The sequence below is a fragment of the Trachurus japonicus genome, chromosome 1 (genome assembly GCF_045865225.1).
Source record: "Trachurus japonicus isolate A0001 chromosome 1, Traja_1.0".
Classification (NCBI taxonomy): Eukaryota; Metazoa; Chordata; class Actinopteri; order Carangiformes; family Carangidae; genus Trachurus; species Trachurus japonicus.
Window position 1 is genome coordinate 24463870 of NC_140907.1, and position 21304 is coordinate 24485173.

Sequence of the window (21304 nt, forward strand, 5' to 3'; positions counted from 1 at the left end):
TGTAAGTGGCATGTCGCCTAAAAATGAGAGTGTTGGAGAGCAGAGACAGCCTCCCTCAGGTCTATGGTCTGTTTGTCTCCTCCATCAGTGGTTGGAGTCTGGTGTGATGGCTCAATAGTGGGGATTGTCTAGATACAAGGCCAAATATCTAAGGATAGGAAATAACAGACCCCCCCCCTCGTGTGTTCAGAATATATGAGCACATAATTTGTATTATTGCTGTCATCTTAACCGGGATGGAAACATTCTCTGTGAATAATCACAATGAGATCAAAGTTCAAAGTGCTTAATTTGCCATTGCCACAAGAACAATGAGACGTACAACGACATGCAACCACTATGGTATCATCTGATCATCTGTTACAGCCATTATGAGGAAAAGGGTCCCTTTCTTGTAAATAAGGGGTTGGCTTCCTTGCCACCGATACAACAATTACTACATGATTGAAGGATATAAGCAAAGGTAATTCATCTTTGGCAGTTCCATAGGCCCGTTCCCAGCAACTCCATTAGCAGATTTGTGTGACGTAAAATGTGATTTGCCGCGTGTTATCCACTTTAAAAATGGAAATATTTGCATTGTGCTTGCTTTATGTGCTGTGTAGACACAATAGCAGACACTCTCATGTCAAGTAATCAAATTTGGTTTCAGGGCATTTGGGGAGTTCACAGAAAAAGGAGCAACCCGTTTAATCTATTACATTTCATAAAGTGAGATACAAGCAGTTATAGCTACAACTTTGTACACTGAAGCATTATCATTTTTTTTCTAGGAATTTCGAGGCTTTAGTGAAAGAGATTTTACTGTATGCTGCTGCTGCTGCTAAATATTAAAAACCAGTAGATATTTTATAGGCTTATTCCAGTATTTGGTGGACTTTATGTATTGGCCAAACATAAATAAATAAAGGATTTACTATTACCCCACCAGAGTTTTATGTCCTGTGTAAGGATGACTGTTTTTGCTGTTCTCAGTTTTGGATCTCCTGTAGGCAAAATATCCATAATAGAAAACAGCCACTGATGTGGCTGGTGGCAGGAATAAATTAAACCACTTTATTCCCTACTAGGCAGCTTCAGATGAACCTATTATAATGCATGATGTTTTATGAGCAGATCATATCATTGTGTACGTTTTACTCTGCAAAGTTAATGTTGTGGCACTATTTCCCTCAGATGCTGTGCATAAAGTAGCATAAAATGGAAACCTCATGTGAAGTGCCTCTGACGAAGCCCATACTTGGAATGTATTTCAAATCAGTAGATTTACCTTGTGTATATATTTCTTTGTATAGGGTATAACATAGAAAATGTAATATCTTTGGGTTTTAACTGTTCATCTCTGCATGTTAAGTTACTTGAGAGACAGAACTAAAACACAGCTCTGCATCATGTGAGTAAAATATAAACTAAAATAGCCTAATTGAGTTTTTTAAACTAGATTTTTACACAGTCCCTCTACGAAGCCAAGGTTGAAAAAGAAAGGATCATTCAGTTGGTGTTCAACTTTCTAAGAAACTTTCAATTCAATCAGATCTGATAATGAAGATCCAAATGATGATGAAGTAAACTTGGGACTTTTAGGGTTCCTCGACTTCTCGGGCAGTTTGTTTAATTGCTGATCCAGTCCTGATTCTCTCCCTTTCTACCACAGTAATCCGCAAACACTGGGTGATGAACCTCATGAGATAAAACCGGATAAAAAGCCTGATGGGCTGAATAAACTGAGCAGCCCCCTCCACTCTACTAGCTACTCCACTGAACTGTGGTCTGATGACTGTGCAGGCTTGCAGCAGCAGCAGCAGCAGCATATTCTGTGTTTGTACAAGAGGGGAATCCTTAAACTAAAAAAGTTGGTGGAGATTTCTTTCTATTTCTACCCATCCTCATCCTCATCACCACCACCACCATCATCATCATCATCGCCGCCCCTCCCTCCCCCTCTCTTCGCACTGTTTTCCCAGATTTATTCACGTGCAGCTCGCTCCCGCCTTACTCAGACATTCTGTCGCCAGCGCTGTGACGTCACCTGCACCAGGAGCCTCCTCCGCTCTGAGCGGTTTCCCTCCGCCGGTGCACAAGACAATCTAGTCCCCCTCACCGCGGCAACGCTGCTGAACTTGACTGATTTTAGTAAGTAAATAGTAGAAGAAGTAACGTTTGCCTGTGGTATCGCGTCTGATGACATTTCCCCTCGATTGACAATTCTACTTTTTGACGCCATGTGTCTTTTTTAAATGTTAAAATGGGCCTAATCACAGTCTAGGACTGTTTATGAAGCAACTCAAATAGGCCTAATATTCCTGTTATATTCAGAATAAACAACCATTGTGGTGTATTTTTTCAGATGCATAATGTAGTAGCTACTTGAGAAGCTTAGTTAATTAAATACTGGATGTGTTGTAAAATAATTGATTTTATTTGTAAAGCAAACAAAAAAAAGGCAATAAAAATATAGCCTATCAGATTTTGAGGTGTATTTAATCATATAGCCTACAGACACATAACAGTAAAGTGAAGTGAAAATCTTAAGGGTTCTGGACTAATAACTGACACTAATATGAACATGCCACCATAACACTGTGGGGAATTACAAGGAGCATTTATCATTATCAATTTTATCATTATAATTTTATCAACCAAACAATTGGTTCATAAAAAAATGAATCAGACTAATAGGTAAATAAATCAGTCATTTGCTGCAGTCATGCCTTGATGGCATGTTATCTGTTAAGTATAAAATCTGTCTGACTTTTTTTTTTTTTTTTTTAAACTGCAGTTATTCTTGTGTTGAGAAATTAAATTCTCCTTTTTCTGATAGTGACTTCACATTTTTGTCTCTGTTCTGGTCAGATAAGATATGACCTATTACATAATAAACTACTATTCTGAATTCCTCTTAAGTGTGCCACTATATGAATGGACTGATTTAGCTCACTTGGAAATGACACTTAATGTCCTCTGCTGCTGCTGCACTGCCTGACTGCTATTTTCAAGCATTATCATGCATTATTAATGAGACGGTCTGAAGACCTGTTGGAAGTTTCACTCTTGACATTGCAAAATTATGCCTCCATGCACACATCAAAGGAAAGACATGTATCAGGTCTGAGCTGGTTGTGTGTATTGCGCCTTACTGTCTTGAGGTGGGAAGTTGAAATGATGGCATGTACAAGCATGTTCCTGTGCTGACGCTGTTTTCGGACACTTTTGTTCTCCTGACAACATAAATGGTGCTTATCATATCACAATCAAAGCAAAGCTAGATCTCATAGGCAGGCTAAATATGGTGCAGTTCAGGGGTTCACAGATAAACCACAGTTGTTTATCAAGTGTAAACAACTGCAAGCATTTTACTGACAAAAGTTTGAAGAGGAAGAGGTATTAAATTTAGTCACAGAGAGTCAACACAGAGGAAGAATAAATGAATATTTCTGCATGGGCTTGTGTTTGAGACTGATTGCCTAGTAATCATTTTGTCTTATTTTAGGTTATTTTATTGTACTTTAGGAGGGACTTTGGCCAATTCTAGATTGCAATCAACCATTTAAACTCCCCTGTTTTGCAAATACTGGTAGAAAAGACTAATATCTATCATCTATTTCACATTTTGCATGGAGCCCCTGAATAGAGGAGAGTCCCCCCTCCTTTCTCCTTTCTCTCAAACAAGCAACATTTCAGCCCATTTAAACGGGCAAGTTTTTGTAGCAACAAACTCAGACGTCTGAAAAGAAACTCTCCAACTAAATTAGTGAGAGAGAAAAAGAAAAGAAAAAACCCGCATTGTTCCACAGTTACATAATCCATTTCCACACGGTGAATGAAGATATTAGATGTGTGAAAAGTAGGTCTTGTTATTGTCGGGTCTGCGTCCCGCGGCGTGATACTGGCGCTCAGCGGAGGGTGAGGCGGCTCCGCGACTCACTGACGCCAGGCCGAGCAGACCGAAGGCAGGCAGAGAGAGTACACAGGGGGAGACGGAGAGAGAGAGAGAGGGGGCTGCAGTGAAAGAAAAGGTACTGTAAACTTTTGTCCTCGTTTATAACATGCTAAATTAAAAGTTTCTTTATCCGTATTTCCACTCGTAGCAGTGTGCACGGCCACTGTTTTGTAAGGAAGTAGATCCCAGCGGTTACTAACTAACTCCACAGTGTATCTTGTTGGCAGCTTCAAACTTTTTTTTTCCCTTTCTTCCTTTTACTCACAGTATCAGATTTTGGTTTCAGATTTAGTCACATTTTCGTGAAATTGAGACTAATTTTCCAGGCTACACAGGTTCACGAACTATCGTTATCTTGTAGTAGCCTAATTGTAAGGTCACTAACTATATTGTGTCAAAACTAAAGGAGCAGTAAGAGTGCCATAGACAGGTTTTTGCTTTTCAACACTACAAACACCAGCAATTGAGCTCAAGTCGCTCTGAAGCATGCCATGCATCAGTACTAGCACTTGGAAGTTTAAACTATTTAGGTGGCTTTAGCAGGGAATATAGGTTATAATAGCTGCTGCTGTTGAACACATGGTGTGTGTAGGGCGTTAAGATACAGGATGTGGACTGGTGGGCCATTTCTTTGTGTTAAACATTTTCTAAAATAATAAATGTGAGATTTTTATTTTTTATTTTTACAACTCCCTTGAGTCCAAGATGATGTTTTCAAATTGCCTGGTAGCTGTACAATGCCAAAACAAACCAAAACATATTGTGTGTAGGTGATCTAAAACTGAGATGAGCAGCAAATCCTGACATCTTGAGAAGCATTGAAACAGCAGATAATAGCATTTTGTACTGATGAAAGCAATGGTTAAAAGTGATCCAAACTGATTAATTTTCTGATAATCAACCACTCATTTAGCTAATCCTCTCAGGTCTATGCTATGTGATAGTGGTTTAGTGGTAAAAACATGGTTTGGGGCTTTTTTGGTTAGTTAAACTACAAGATACAGATTGGCGGGTGGTCGTTTTGGACCATTCACATGCTAATTAACTTAAAAATATATATATATATATCAATAATTAGTTTATTGAAGAAGAAAGGATAGCCTATGCAGTGTATTTCCCCACTGTTTACAAAATCCACATGTTATACTTTTCCATCTTGTTGATCTCTGCTGCTGTAGAATAACTGAGGCTGTTTCAGCTGGTGCACTGGCATGCTTCACAGGACATGTGTCCCATGTGTGTGTTTTTAGTTATGTCAATGTGTTTATGAATCTGTTTGTCTGTGTAAGTGTTCATGCGAGAGAGTGAGAAAGAGATGGGGAGAGGGAGAGAGAGAGAGTAGGAGAGAAAGACCTACAGCAGCTAAGGCTAGATCTCCTGACATTATTGAAGATGACATATCAGATTACCCAAAGGACAGGAATTTGTCCTTGTCCGTGATTTACTTCCAATTGTTTTATTGTCCTGCATTCTCAAGGTATGCAGCTTTAAATTTTGACTGAAAATAAAACAAATGGTGTATCCATAGGACTGAAATGAGGATGAAGGCTCTCCTTTAAGTGGATATGCCAATATGATGGCTCATATGAGCTTGTCCCTGTTATTCACAAATTCAAAGCATAGCGAGAACATTTATTGCAGTCAGTAGTATACCAAAGTTATACATTAGTCTTATTGATACCTATCTCTATCGCTGTCTGTAAGGACAGCAAAGGCAAAAGCTACTCGACTACAAGGTGTAAATATAGGTTAGCAGCATTCCTGTATCCAGAGAGTCAGTCACAACAGTAGTGGACGTCAAACCCCTCCAGTGTGTCTGTACGGTCAGGACAACATAGCCTGCCATGTGTCGGGGTGAGGTGTCCACCCTAACACAACACTAACCCAACACTGAGTGCCAAGCATGGTTGACATAGCTGCCTGAAACCCCATGTGTTTGCTAGTTATGTCTACAGTCATGGGTGGACTGGTGTGTCTGGGATATGAAGAATCTGATCCCAGTACAGCCCCGTTAGGTCTGGACAATAGTGACCACAGAGTTTTTCTTTTTGTGTACTTTACATGATGAGAGCTGGTTCTTCTCACTCACTCGCATTATCGTTTAATCTTTACTAGGTCAGAGCTGTGAGGCGTGTGTCTGTGTTTGTGAAGAACAGTGACCCCAGTGAGTTAAAGAAGCCTGTCGGGTCAATGCCATGTCTAGTCTGTAAGGACACCTCATGTCTGACTGTGGTTATTTCAAGCTTTGCTCTTTAGTCTGTTATATGACTGTGGCAAAAAATCTGCATCATCTGGCTATGAAACCTCAGTCCTTTCCTCAAACGTGCCGAGTGGACGGACCAGCAAGTGTTGGGCTGTTGGAGATATGTTATTGTGAGAAATTAGAACAAAATTACAGTGAAGAAAATTCTGAATGGTGCTAGTGCGATTTACATGAAACATCATGGTCATTACATATTTTATAATATAGTACATATTTACATATTTAATGGACTCATATCAAGATTTGTAATCTTGTGTGAACAAATGTAGCCTCTTTTAGAATAGTGAATTCATGGATACACTTTTTTATGTGCCATTAGTCATTTTTTAGAATTTGGTTTCTCTTTCTCTAGAAAAACATGGTTACTGTCAATTGATAGTTAATCAGATCTGTCAGTCAGATTACGATTCATAATGATAAAAAGTGAAAATATAAAGAAGCATGCTCATCACAGTCTACCAGTGATAATGGTGACATCTTGAAATTGTTTACAGAAACATTCAGTTTACAAAGATGTGAAACAGAGCTTATCTTCACATGTCACTGATTCTTACCTGATAAATATGTTGGCAGTTTTCTATCTAGTCAACCACTTATTTATATCAGTCAAAGTAAGACATTGCAAGATGACTGTTCTGGCGTCTGGTCTGAAATTGACTATCTAGAAACAAAAAAAATCCTCATCTTACTTTGACCTGATTTAATTGCTGAGAAGCTGAGAAGCCGGTATTTGATGGCCATGGATAAAGGCAAAAGGGATATTGAACTTTGCTGTAGCTGTTTTTTAAAGGATGTTTTATATCAGGACTGCACTGCCATTATTTCTATTTGTGAAAAAGCATATATTGCATCCTTGTAGTGTCACTATTTACTCAGTAATGACTCTTGAAGGCACTTAATCCAGAGGTGCTCAGTGAAGAGAGAAGATATACGAGCATTCTCAATCTCTTCCTCAAAAACACTCCCTCCGTCTTAGATCTCTGGCTTTGCAGTCTCTCTCTCTCCCTCTTTATCTATCACTCTCTCTCTTCCTGCACTCCTCTGTTTATAGCCAGTGACTCCATTGAGCAGGGGGCTAATGGAGGCCCCATCCAGGACCCTGCTGATAAATAATGTAGCTTCTTTATAATGCTCCGTCCCCGGGGAGGGTCCAGAGAGCATCATTACTGCCTCCTCATCCTACACAGCCCAGGCCTAAATTGATTAACAGACACTGGAGCGGTGCAAAATGATCCATGGGGCTAGTGTAGTGGCTAACAGCTCGCACCAGGTGGGTCAAAGCCTCCGCCTGTCAGTGTCGCATGATCCCACTCTGTGTTCCCATTAGCCTCAGATGGGCTAACTGATGGCCATAACAAGCCATCGCTACACACAACAGTGACAGAGTGCCTCTTCAACTTGGCTGTAAAGAAGGTGTAGGGTTTGAGAGGTGGCAAAATTGACAAAGCTTCTCACTTTTTGATTTTGTCTTGTGTGATTTTAAAGTGAATATCTTTGAAAATGTCACTCGGGAAGGACATAAGTGAGACTTAAGCATCTCAAATGTGATGCTCCTTTTTTCTGTTGAGTAAATTAAATTGAATACATTTGTCTGGACAAAATGAGCAATTTCAAGATGTCACCTTGGGAGGTTGTAAGGGGATTTTTCTCCGATTTTTGACAGCAGTTTTTCCAGTTGGAAAAACAATCCAGCCAATCAGAGGTTTGTAGGTGGGAAGAAGAATGAGGATGTCATATTCTTGGGCAAGAGTCAGAAAAATAACTTCATCCATAAAAAAAAAAAAAAAGCGCCCTAGAAATGGAAACAAGAATTGATGAGATCAGTGCAGCTGTACAGTTTGTTGCTTAGTCAGTTTACAGGAATCAGCGATATCTCAACAGATGCTCAATGTGTCTGCCAGAATTCTCACAGAAGAGCTTTTATTTTGAAATTCGATTCGATTTTAAATACAGCACTGTATTTCTACAGACAATCTTCAAAACTGCCTCCATGTGAACACCAATTCTATAAATACTGAAAATTTTCAGGGGGAAACATCCCGGACTATACATAGGTATAGGAACAGGGAGGCACAATGGTGCCTTTATATTTTGACTGCCTCACAGACAACTGTAAACTAGCATTGTCCAAAAGACGCAGAACAAAGACGTATCAGACCCTTAAAATAAGCATGTGGTCAGGCCATCAGTCAGATATTACTAACTGTCAGCGTTGGAAATATCCAAGAGATATGGTTTCCAGCTGCAGCCGTATGACAGCAGCAGAGGGGTGTGAAGCCTGCTGCAAATGTTACAGTACAGAACTCTCTGGAATCTTCCATCTGAAGTGGATTAAAGCTCGTCTTTGTACAGCTAGTCCCCGACTTGTGCTGATAGTACGAGCTGTCAATGAGAGGCCATCAAAGCAGCTCTGTGGCTGAAAGTGGATCAAAACAACTCCCTCTGTGCCTGGGTGGTGACCCCCGCTACGTACTGTACGTACATGATGTTGCTGTTTTTTAAAAACCTTTTTAAAGTGCATGTTTTATTGTGAGACCCTGAAGTCTGTTTTATCCTTTGTGTGGAGATGTGCTGAGTCAGTTTTGTAACAGACATTGGCAAGAAGTTTGCTGTCTCGTGGCGCGCCAGACTTAAGATTTCCCAGCAATACTCATTTCGAAATCAGGTGAAGTGATGGATCTGTAGCACTCGAAAGCACCAATAACTCATTTTTTTGGGGGGGGGGAAACCAACCAAAATGTATCATAGCATGGAGGACCAAAGTCTCATCAAGAAAGTAATTGACATTAATCATTGATCCAAGTCATTAGCTGCCGTTCTACTTTTTCACACCCAAACAACGAGAATAGTTTGCATATGCAGTTTGAGGTAACACCAGAAATATCCAGCTACTTCAGTGACTCAACACCTGACATGTGTGAGTGTGACCCATTCTTTCCCTACTTTGCTGATTTTTTTTTTACTAAAAACGAAAGAGAGAGAGAGGTCAGAGTTGGCCAGTTAAGGAAACCATTTTCTCTCAGCCCCACATCTGTGGAAAAAAAACCCTGCTGTTCTCAACAAGAGGAAGTGATGTCGCTGCTGCGTTGAAGATGATAGATATGAAGCATTACTACGCTGCCTGTTTCCTGTCTCTCTGATGGTGGAGAATAGTATTCTTATGAGAACTAGCAGGGCACTAGGACACTGGGATGTCATTAGTGGGGTCTTGAGATTCAAGAGACATCAGTGCTGCTGAGATTTGTTTTCTCTTAATCTCACACTCGCATGAAGACACACCCCTGCCCACTTGTATGTGTCTCTTTCACATGATAGCAGTTAAGCGTCACTTTTGATTAACATGTTCCAACTTGAAGTTTTCCAGTCAGTGTGGTTGGTAATAGTACGTATCCAAAGCCTCTGCAACACACATGCATTGTAAATGGCACCTGTTCTCCTCCGCCTGCCTGTTTTACCAGTGTGATATAGCCTACACATGCAGTAGCTGACAAAGATAGAAATTGCTGTTCATCCCATAATCTAAAAGGGCCAAGAATAACTACACAGCAGTCTTAATGATGTATTTGTTCCTGCTCGTATGAAATCCAATATACTGCAGGTTTTACTGTCAGAGAGTGATGCATCCTCACCCGCGTGAGTCAGTACGGATAAAAGGAGGAGGATTCCTGACAAGCTGTTTATTTGATTCTGGGATTGCATCTGAACATTTATGTGCAGCCAAACCTCAACCGTAACTATGTTTTATCTCCCTAATTGCATTCAGAAGAAAACTTGAAAAGAAGGTTGAACTGGAAGAGCTCAATGCGCTCTTGTTTTCCCCCTTTAAAAGCTAGAATGCGTGCACCTCCTGGCTACCCAATTGCTCCTGTGGGACCATGTGAATGGGCACATTTGTCCTGGGGTCCACATGCACTTCCTTTTTATTGTCCCACACTTTGCCAGATTCCTGCCCAATACCAGTGTTCCTCGGTTGGTGGTGTTGAAGCTTTAGAGAACTTGCCTCAGCAGGCTGCGTATTGAAAGTCGCCTTTTCATATCTTCCATACACTTTGACTTATATAGTTTGCAGTTGTACGAAGTCAATAGTGAAGTCAGTTGCAAGTTGAGAGAAATTGAATCTTTCAAAAAAAAAAAATTCACAGCAATTGTTTCTATCACTGAAATACCAACAATTAACTGGTTCCAGCATCACATATGTAAAGACTTGCTGTTTTTTGGGTCTACTATGAAAGTAATGTACGAAATGTATTTTGTTTTTCCTCTGGTTGTACGAATAAGCCATGTAGGCTTAAATTTAAATCTGATATTTTATTCAGATTTGTGACATTTTGTAGACCAAATAACAAATTGATACAAATGTATAATTTTATCATTGTTGTGTGTTATTGCTGTGCCTGGTATTGTGGTCATGCCCTATACTATATATTAGCAATGTGCTGACTACATTGAACGTAAATTAAAAGGGACTGCCAAATGAGAAAATGTAAAAGAGAGGTTAATCAACCTTTTGCATATTTATTAATTGATTATTTGGAAAATGGATTAGTTTAAAAAAAACAAAAAAACATTTACAATTAAATCTCAACACTTGGGTCAAGTTACAGATCAGTTGATTGACATAAATTTATTTAATAAGTTTTGTGATGGTTAGAAGAGGGAAAACAAAAAAAATCATGGCATTTTGAAGATGTCGCTTTTGACTCCAGCAGATAAATTGATAATGAAAAATAGTAGTTGCAGAAAGTTTTTAGCCACTGATAGTTTTGAGCTGCCGTATAGCCACTGTCTCTAAGCTATTGATATTGAAGAAATGCACACGGTGACAGGTTTAACCCTCCGAGGAGTGAATCAGGTGGTAAACCTGCAGGCCAAATTCCTATAAGTTGTGTCGGCTGCATACAGTACGTGAAGTCATTTGCTGTAAATGATTTAAGTGAGTGGTGGTAATGTGACAAGCCATACGGACAGGAAGCTATCTGCAGAATGTCTGGTTGGGACTGATGTTCACAGGAGGGTGTCTGTTGTGACTCCTATGCCAGTTTCCAAGAAGCCATGACTGACATGGCTGTAACGGGTGTAACTGACATCATCCCCTCCTTTTTTTTTGTTGGACATCGGCCGTAGTGAAGTATAAAGAGAAGAGGTCAGTGATCGCCTTAGTTGGGTTAAGTTTGTGGAGGTGATGATACCGCCAGCTGAGCTGTTATGTATTTGAAATCTCTTTTTACCCATTGATGTTAACCTACCTCTCTTTTTCTTTTAGGAAGTGGCTATCAAGAGGACCTGATCAGACGCAGAGAAAGCTCAGGATTATCTGAAACTCCAAAATTTAAAAACTTATCAAAAACAAAACAGTCAAATAGTAAATCACCCATTGTATTCTGAGACTGGACTGTCCCCCATCGCTGCTCATACTTCCTCTTGGACTGAAGGGAGAGGGGAGGAGGGCGGCTTGTCCATCATGAACGTCACCTCGCTCTTCTCCTTCACCAGCCCGGCGGTCAAGCGGCTGCTGGGTTGGAAGCAGGGAGACGAGGAAGAGAAATGGGCCGAAAAGGCAGTGGATGCTTTGGTTAAGAAACTGAAAAAGAAGAAGGGAGCCATGGAGGAGCTGGAGAGGGCTCTCAGCTGCCCGGGTCAGCCCAGTAACTGTGTGACAATCCCCCGTTCCCTGGACGGACGGCTGCAGGTGTCCCACAGGAAAGGTCTGCCGCATGTCATTTATTGTCGGGTGTGGCGCTGGCCTGATCTGCAGTCCCACCACGAGCTGAAGGCCCTGGAGTGCTGCGAGTACCCGTTTGGCTCCAAACAGAAGGACGTGTGTATCAACCCCTACCACTACAAACGAGTGGACAGTCCAGGTGAGTTCAGATCGTTGTGACCAATCTATATGAAATATGATTGACAATGTTCTTATGTCGATGATTAATCAATGGCTTCATCGTGTCATAATATAAATCTTTCCCAAGAGTTTTGCACTTGATGCGATTCAGATTTTTTAATGAGGGGAAAAAGAGAGGACTTGTCAAATCTGTGACGGCATACATGCTGAATTGCGATATCAGATACAGTATTGGGAGAGATGTGGAGAGTTGCATAGTGGAAGGACACTTGCGTCTGTAGACATTGCAGTACAGACGTATAAACTGTGTAAAATTAAACCATATGTAAAGACTGTCTGAACTTGTGCTGAAACAGAATTATAAAGATGTAGTGGACTGATGGAGCGGTGTACCAAATAGTGTGATCGATCGCACTGTCTCTACTTTGGTATTGGCCAGTAAGTTTGTCCTCCTCAACTGAAAACAACTTAAAAATGTAATATCAGGAAATTTTTAATGAGCGTTTTGAGAATGTAGAAATCTTTTCCTCTACACTAATGACTCCTGCTGATAGTCCATTATTTAGTTTCTCTCCTTCATCTCTTATCTTCCTGTAGTCTCCTAGGTTTTAACAACAAGCAAAACTTCTCTATATAACAAGACTGATGTAAGTGATTTCACCACATCAGGAGAGTACATTAACTTTTAGTTAAAGTATGTGGACTTTATTTTACAATGAAGCATCCAAAAACCAGGTTACGAAGTTCCTCATAGAAGGCAGAATGAAAGAAAACTAATTAAAATCCAATATGACTTGTAATCAAATAAATGAAACCAATTCCTGTGTTAGAAATAAAGACACAAGTATGAAAACAAATCTTGAAGAAGAGACTAAGAGACTGATACCAGCCTTGTTGACCTAATTTCCCAGGGCAGGTCACGTCTGATCCTCAGGCCTCCACTGCAAAGGTAGTGGAGAAAGAAGACAAATCAAACACTATTTGCCTTCTAACTACCAGAAACTGAGGGTCAGCTGACAAGATAGAAACAGCTGTGTGCATGGTGCTTAGTGTGTAAAGGGCCAAGCATCTGTGTGTGTGTGTGTGTGCGTTCACGTGTGTGTGTGTGTGTGTGGAGCAGGAAATTCCATCCGGGGGGAGAATGAGGGCTTTGTTTTGGGCATGGTCTGTACTGCAGGCCCTTCTTTTTTCTTTTTTTTCTTCTTTTTTTCCCCCAACATTTATGCACACATGTAGACACACACACAGGCACACACACTCCCATACTCGCACGCGTGTTACTAAAATGAGGATACAAACACGCCCATGACTGCACGCACAGTTTCTCTGAGGATGGCTGGAACAGGAAGCCGGTCACACAATGGGAGGAAAAAGTTGTTGCCTGCCTTGCACACTTTTTGTTTTAGCGGCGGGCAGAGGGGGTGGCGGTGGGGCAGGGGGGCAGGGGGGGGGGCTAAGGTGATTTAACCCACAAGCACCTGTCTGTCCACACTACCCCCTCCTCACAGCTCTCCCCTAACACCACCCACCGCCTACACACACACACATCCTGTCAATCTCCCCTCACTATTCTACCAAGCAGCACAGCTGTCTGCCTGCTCAACATGTAACCTTTGAAATAAACTGCTGCAGTGATGTGCTGGCTCACTGCAGCACACACATGGTCTACCTGCAGTAACACTGACAGCAGCATGGGCTCCGTCTAAAATTTCAGCACCAGCTTTATTTATCTGCACAAGTATTTATAGGCACAAGTGAAGCGTTTCTCTGTGGTTTGTATGCACTGCACCTGAATAGCCCTCACATCAGCAAGGGTATTTACCCTAAAGTGATGAATTCCTTAAGAATGGATTGTGACAAAATATCTTTTCTGAGCTGAAATCTGAGAGTCAAGGCCAAATATTGCTGGCCAAGACCAACAGGCTGGAAGCTGACACTTATTATAAAAGAAAAATGCAGGGACATCTGCACTCAGAATGTTGAATCATGAATCATCATTTATTATCTTGAATTCAAATAAGTCAATTCTTACTGAGTGTGTATGAGAGATTTTTCATGTGCAGGGTTGTATACAAGTTCTACGGTGCTGAAACAATTAGTTCATTAATCATTAGACAGACAGACTTCATTAAATGCAATGGACAATTGCAGTATCTAGACAGCCAAGTCATATAAATATATATAAAAAAAACAATGAGATAATAATGAGGTTGTTAAAAGACAAGAAACAATGAAATCGAGAAGTAATAAGACATTAAAAGAAATGAAATTACATGAGCTACAAACTGAGGAAATTTAATTTACAAACAAGGATCATAGTTAAACTTAAATATGTGTTGAATGCACACGGTGTCACATCAGTCGTATGTTTACTCGTTAGATACATTTTTCAAAGCCGCCATAAATGAAACCTCCTTACACACGGGAAATATCAGATCTAGTTTTAACAATTCTTGTCTTTCTCCCCCCCTCAGTGCTACCGCCTGTGTTGGTACCAAGGAACAGCGAGTTCAACGCCAAGCATACGATGCTGCCTCGCTTCCGCAATCCTCTACAACAGAATGAGCCGCACATGCCCCAGAATGCCACCTTTCCAGAGTCCTTTCCTCAGGCCAACACAATGCCCTTCCCACACTCGCCGGGAAACAGCTACCCAAACTCGCCGGGGAGTGGCAGCAGCGCCACCTTCCCTCATTCACCATCCAGCTCCGACCCGGGCAGTCCATTCCAAATGCCAGGTAAGATCCATAAAAATCCTAGATCGTCTTCCTCTTTTTTCCCTCCAAATTGAAAATGGACAACTCACTTCTCTTTGTTCTGCTCTCCCCTCTTGATGCAGAGACTCCCCCTCCTGCCTACATGCCCCCAGAGGAGCAAATGACTCAGGATTGCCCCCAGCCAATGGACACCAACCTCATGGCTCCACCCTTGCCTCTAGAGAGTAACAACCGGCCAGGTAACCATGGCAGTTACTACCTTTCTATCACATGCACGCACACACACACACACACACACACACACGTCCTTGTGTTCAGTGATATCATCCACATAAAGCTGTCTGCACCTGCTCGCCTTGATCTGCAGGTGCAAAGATTTCTGGGGGGCCTGGTTATTTTTAAAGTTATTTTTTCTCCTGTGGTCAAACTCCACACACACAAAAAAGGAGACAAACCTCAGTGCGGTTGTTCTGCCATATCCTGTCAGATAAAACCTGAACAGTGAGTGGAAAAGGATCTGCCGGGTTACAGCGAGGCTTCGTCTGTGGGTGCAAACCCAGGGGAAGCTCAAAGACTCAGCAAATGAAGCCAGGCCTCAGAGCACTTTTATGAGGCCTATAAAAGCCGGAGCTTATGTCATCTCTGCTGGTGGTAATGACTTGAAACTCGTTAATGATAAGATTCACTAATTACCTGAAATGTGGTGCAATAATTGCTGCTATCTCGACATTGTGGTTTTCACTTTTTTTTTTTATTGCGTTGGACAGACGTCTGAACAGAGCATTAATGAATTCATAATAGACTATGTAGTGGACACGTGTCCAGTTGGTCGATTGAAAGGAAAATGCAGTCATTGGTGGTCATTTCTTTTGGTATGATAAGAATGTACTACAACAAGTTAATTCCTAAAACCTGGGAACATTGAATTATTTCTGAAAAAATAAATGGAGTGAAAGTAGCAGTCAGCTGATCAAACAGATTTTAAACGAATCCACATGTTAGCCAAACCTGTTTGAAAATGTAAACAAAGGCAAATGTTACTCAAACTATGTGGTGTTAACATGCTTCCCTACCACACCTCAGCCACAATGCCCTCATTTTTGTTTTTTACCAGCCAATACTGATCAGTGATGATGTAGATCAGAGGTTCCCAGTTTTTTTTAACCATCTACTGCAATTTCCTTTACGGATACAGACCATCAGTTTGGGAGCCACTGATTTGCATAATCCCTCATAATTGTTGGCCAGTTTACAAACTGTCTTACTGACATGTCTCTTATCTCATGGGACCGTGCCACCATGTTACCCGATCTCAGCAATTTACTTAGCAGGACCTGAATTCAAAAAACACATTATTGAAAAAAGCCCCAAATTGTAAGTTTGTTAAATCTTTCATTTTCTTTTATAAATTACTAACAAATTATGCTTGAAAAAGCCAGACTTCTGTTTTAGCTTTGGTCTTCCACACCTGACCCACAACATATTTATACTTGTTTTATCATCATGTGCTCAAGGCCCACAGATTCTGCCCACACACAGTGACAGCTGTAGCGGGAAAAGCTGTTGAAATGTTTGCTGGAAGTGGGAGTACGGGGAGTTTTTAAGTTCTTTTCCACAAGCTGCATCCTGTAGAGGGGAGTGGGTCTCTATTGTAGGCCAGCTCTGGGAAGGGGACAGACAAAACACACCTGCTAGCCAGTACCACGCTACAGAGGAAGTTTGGGAGAAGTATGCGCTTAGATAAACATGATTTATTCGTCTCTCTCAGAGAGGGCGAGGCCAGCTGGCACTGGCTCATCCTGAGATAGCAGGCACACAGAGAGCATGGCCAGCCCCCTTCTATTGACTGTTCGCCTGCTCAATAAAGGCTGGCACACAGATCACAGACAGTCTGCATGCTTTAGGATGCGTCCGCATTGATTTTGGTCAGCGTAAATGTACATAAATGTAGCCAGTGGGTCCTATATATTTATTCAAATTATTGTTACGGGCTGCGAGGGACAATTTGGAAAGAAATAATTGCACCGGTGAGTAGGATTTACAGCTAGGCCTCTGCTGGCACCAGGGGCAGTTTTGTCTGCACAAAGGAGTATTGAATGTACATTAAATGTGTCTGGTTGTGTCTCGGCATCAACAATGTACTCGGTTCACTCTTGTGACCTGTTAATGTGTTTCCTGCGCAGATGTGCAGCCTGTGGCCTATGAGGAACCCAAGCACTGGTGCTCTATTGTTTACTACGAGCTCAACAATCGTGTCGGGGAGGCGTTCCAGGCTTCCTCTACCAGTGTGCTCGTCGATGGCTTCACAGATCCCTCCAACAACCGCAACCGATTCTGTCTCGGCTTGCTCTCCAACGTCAACCGCAACTCCACCATCGAGAACACCCGGCGGCACATCGGCAAAGGTGCAGTATGCAAAACCCGTGTCAATGGCTACGATGCAGTGTCTGTTAGCAGACGAGACTAAATCAATTTATTTTGTCAATAGAGATTGGGATCAAGAGGAGAACTCAACTGTAACAACAAATTGAATGAACATTGTAGTGTATTGATTTTAGATTGACCACAATGATGTTTTTGGAGTCGCCTTTTTTTTTTTCGTGGATGACATGACAGCTCTGCTTCTTTGGGAGACCAACTCCTGATCTTCTCCTGCTTCCTCACAGGTGTTCATCTGTATTATGTTGGTGGGGAGGTGTACGCAGAATGTCTGAGTGACAGCAGTATCTTCGTCCAGAGTCGTAACTGTAACTACCACCATGGGTTCCATCCCACAACTGTGTGTAAGATTCCCAGCGGCTGCAGCCTGAAGATTTTCAACAACCAGGAGTTTGCAGAGCTGCTGGCCCAGTCCGTCAACCACGGCTTCGAGGCCGTTTATGAGCTCACGAAGATGTGTACCATTCGCATGAGCTTTGTTAAGGTAACCTGCAGAGACTCTGATGAAATAAAACATTTGCATTGCCTTATGCTAAAATTGAACTTATTATAAAGTACAGTTGCAGCTGATTATTGGTTGAGTTTTTAATTTGAGTTGATTTTAATAGATAGAGCTTTTCTCGGTTGTAAATAAGTTTTTATTTTACACCAAAACCCTGACTTAAAAATTACATCTGCAGTATGAACAGTTATCTTTTCACTGTCTTGGTGAATATTGCTGTCAGTAACAATTTTCTGTGATCACATTTACTCCCAGGATCAAACTTTTTTTTTTGTTTTTTTTCATTGTTTGGGATCACATCACAACTGAATTATTTTGCTTTGCCAGTGTCTTGATTTATTTATTATCTTAATGATGTGGAAAAAATCAGGGTGCAATGTGTGCAATGAATGGATTTCAAAGATTTCAGGGGAAAATGTCCTCATCTTGATCCTAAACCATGTTTTTCCATATGTTTCAGGGCTGGGGAGCCGAGTACCACCGCCAGGATGTGACCAGCACACCCTGCTGGATTGAGATTCACCTGCACGGCCCTCTGCAGTGGTTGGATAAGGTGCTAACCCAGATGGGCTCCCCCCACAACCCTATATCCTCCGTCTCATAGGCTTCACTGTCCTCGGCCCTGTGGCTGTCCATACCCCAGCATTTTGGTCTAAGTAGCAAGAATAGGGGCTAACTGGTCCCAGACTGATTTGTGGTTGAGTCAAGAACTGATCGAGGTTTAGACTAAAACACAGGTTGATCTGGGACCTCTTGGGTCAGGTGGGTTGTCAAATAGGTCGGTTTGTTCTCTACTTGAAGGACGTCTGAATTGGGCACATTTACAGACTGGGAGAGGAGTAAGTAAAGTGAGCGTGATGCAACTGGAAGATACTTGATCTTTGTGACCAACTGTAATAATTAGACCATCACACTCATCATGACGCAAGTATCCTCCCTGATCTTGCTCCCACAATGTCTCTTTTTCATTGTTCTATTATTCTGACTCATAACTAGTTTGCATCTAAATATTCCCTCAGAAATCCAGATATAAGTGTGTAGGTAAAACAACTATGGGACATTCCAGGTCACTGAAATTGCAGTTGGCAGCTGATTTTCTGTCCAACTGTAATGAGGTTGGCATGAAATGTACTTACGATATATACAAAGTTAGCAGGGACTTGGAGGATGACCAGTAATACTGAAAATTTTAATCATCTCCAGACACTTAAACTATTACACTGTTTCCTCTAAGTGTTCTTTTTAGGGTAATAAATTAAAGCAGTGCAAAGTTATTAAAATTAAATTCCCATATCACAAGTCATGAAAAATAATAGGAGGGCAAATTAAGGGGAGTTTGAGAGTAAAGGGTGGGGTTTAGTGTGGGGCATGGCACTAAACGGGCATTTCTGACATAAAAAGACTAATGTTTAAATGTTGCTCATCTTGTGTTACACTCGTGTTTCAAATGAATTTTATGAGAAAAAAAAGAAATAGTGTTTAGATATATTCACTATTAGAATATGTGCTGTGCAGTCTGGTTTTGCAAAGCATAGTTTGGTTTAGTGTAGTGCTTCACATTTACGACTGGTAGCTAAACATCACATGAAGCAAAGGCAAATACAAGTGCAGTTTAGTTTGTCCTTTGCTGTGTACTCTGCAGCAAAATCAGATGTGTCAAATACGATGTCACATTGAGGACATGAATATTTCAGTGACTGTGCTTCTTTCTCTTATTACATTGACTGAGCAAAACTTGTTAAATGACTGTTATGGGAAAATGTTGAGCATTCAAATTTTAATTGTTGACTGAGAAAAGGGTATCAGTTCTTGATGTCCCAAGATTTTTTTTTTTTTTTTTTTATAAAATGCAGATTTTGTCATTTAATTCTTCTATGCTTCAAGCAGTTCTTTGCTATTAAAACTGTTATACTCTTTACATTCTTTTTGTATTTTTGGAAATGTTTTCTTTCTTGTTTTTTTTGTCTGCACTTTTGTTTTTGTTTTCTTTTTTTCTCTCCTGCTCAGTAAAGCTCCCAGAAAAGCAGTTTTATTCCATGAATATCAAGTCTCGACTGGAAGATTCAATAAATTTGTTTCAATACTTGCAACATGTCTGTGTCTTTTATGAGCACAATGTCGGGGCATGCGTTTGTTTTTGTTTATGTATGTGTGTTTTTGTGCCCGTGTCTGAGTATAGGCCACCCAGGGTCAGAAAATATGTATCATGACATTGTTGGGGACTTTCAAAAACACCAACCACTGTGTGTGCGGCATGCCTGGGAGTAGACCTTCAATTAGGGAGGCACAACAATTACAAGTGCATCTGAAAGCCAACTGCACTAATGTTGAGCATAATTGCATTTTCCAGTAAGTTGCATGAAAAGACATAAAATCATGTGTTTTCCTTTGTTTTATGGGACACATTGTGACAGTGCTGGAACAGTCGGAACAGTCTTCCAGGAAGCTCCCCTGGAAATTGGTGACTCAAATGTGTTTGTGCGTATGTTTATCTGCGTGCAGGAGCTTTATTCAACTGTACATGACGTGGGTGGTATGGTTGCACAGTGGTTAGGACCGCTGCCTCCCAAGAGTTCGCATGTTTCTCCCAAATTCCACAGACAAGCTCATCAGGTGGAGCTGAGACTCTGAATGTCTATGACTAAAAGCGTCGGTGTTCATCTGGCCGTAATGTCACAGACCTGTGGTGTACTTAAACTCTGTCCAAGGTGGATAGACTACTGTCTTGTACATTCGGGAGGGGGTACGTCTTAATAACTAGCATGTTGGAAAATTGAATGAATATACTTTCCCACTGGGTGCATGACTAAATCAAAATGTCTCCAAACTGTAAGTCAAGTCTCAAGTGTTTTGGGTAGTGGTTCAGCCTTGAAACACACTGCTATATGTTACATACTTACAGTAATAGAATATTAAGTAACTTAATACTTTTTTCAAGAAACACAGAAACTTTCACAATATAGCCCAAACATAAAGTGAGACATCAAGGATTTTTTCCCCCCACATATAAAATACATTTTAGAAGCTGCTGCCTTTCTTCATTTTCTGTCTGTTTTCCTGTTTTATTTACATTTTGGTACTGAAACCTTAATTTCCACCACTATATTATGTGTTTGCCCACTATTTTATCACCTGCACTTTATTTGACCAGTGTTAATGTGTCAAGTAAAAAAAGATTGCATTGTCTGTCAAAGGTGCTAACATGCTACAATCTTATAGTATAAAACTTGTAGCTTTATATTTATTATATTGTATGTATTAATTATACTATATACTCCTATATTATACTGCTTTATACCACTATTACTATAGGCTACTACTTATAGCGCACCTCTTACTGTACTACATTTATCTTACACCTTTAGTTACTAGTTAGGCTACTTAGTTTTAGATTTTACCAAAAATATAATAAACAATAAATCAACCATAATATTACAATACATTGCTGAAGATTATCTGGCAATATCTGACCTTTGCAATATAGTTGGGCTCCCATGTCACATTTCAGACTTGAATGTGTCATTAGCAGTGATATGACCTAGAATTATTTACCAAGTAGATTAATTATTATATTTCATAATGACACAATAAACACAACCTG

At 40.7% G+C, this 21304-nt stretch overlaps 1 protein-coding gene across 2 annotated transcripts in view; it reads left to right on the forward strand.

Moving 5' to 3' along the window:
• The window catches only part of smad1 (SMAD family member 1), a 28195-nt gene extending 8402 nt beyond the window's left edge, over nt 1-19793 (forward strand). The window contains exons 1-7 of one of the 2 annotated variants that reach the window (XM_085781838.1): nt 3891-4016; nt 11467-12064; nt 14520-14783; nt 14885-15001; nt 16946-17167; nt 17429-17685; nt 18164-19793. In XM_085781838.1, coding sequence (XP_085637964.1) covers nt 11665-12064; nt 14520-14783; nt 14885-15001; nt 16946-17167; nt 17429-17685; nt 18164-18307 — 1404 coding nt within the window. In that variant the 5' untranslated portion in view covers nt 3891-4016; nt 11467-11664 and the 3' untranslated portion in view covers nt 18308-19793. Of the gene's footprint in view, nt 1-3890; nt 4017-11466; nt 12065-14519; nt 14784-14884; nt 15002-16945; nt 17168-17428; nt 17686-18163 lie in introns of those variants that run through there. The other variant, XM_085781846.1, reaches the window with a different exon arrangement.
• Nucleotides 19794-21304: the final 1511 nt, after the last annotated feature.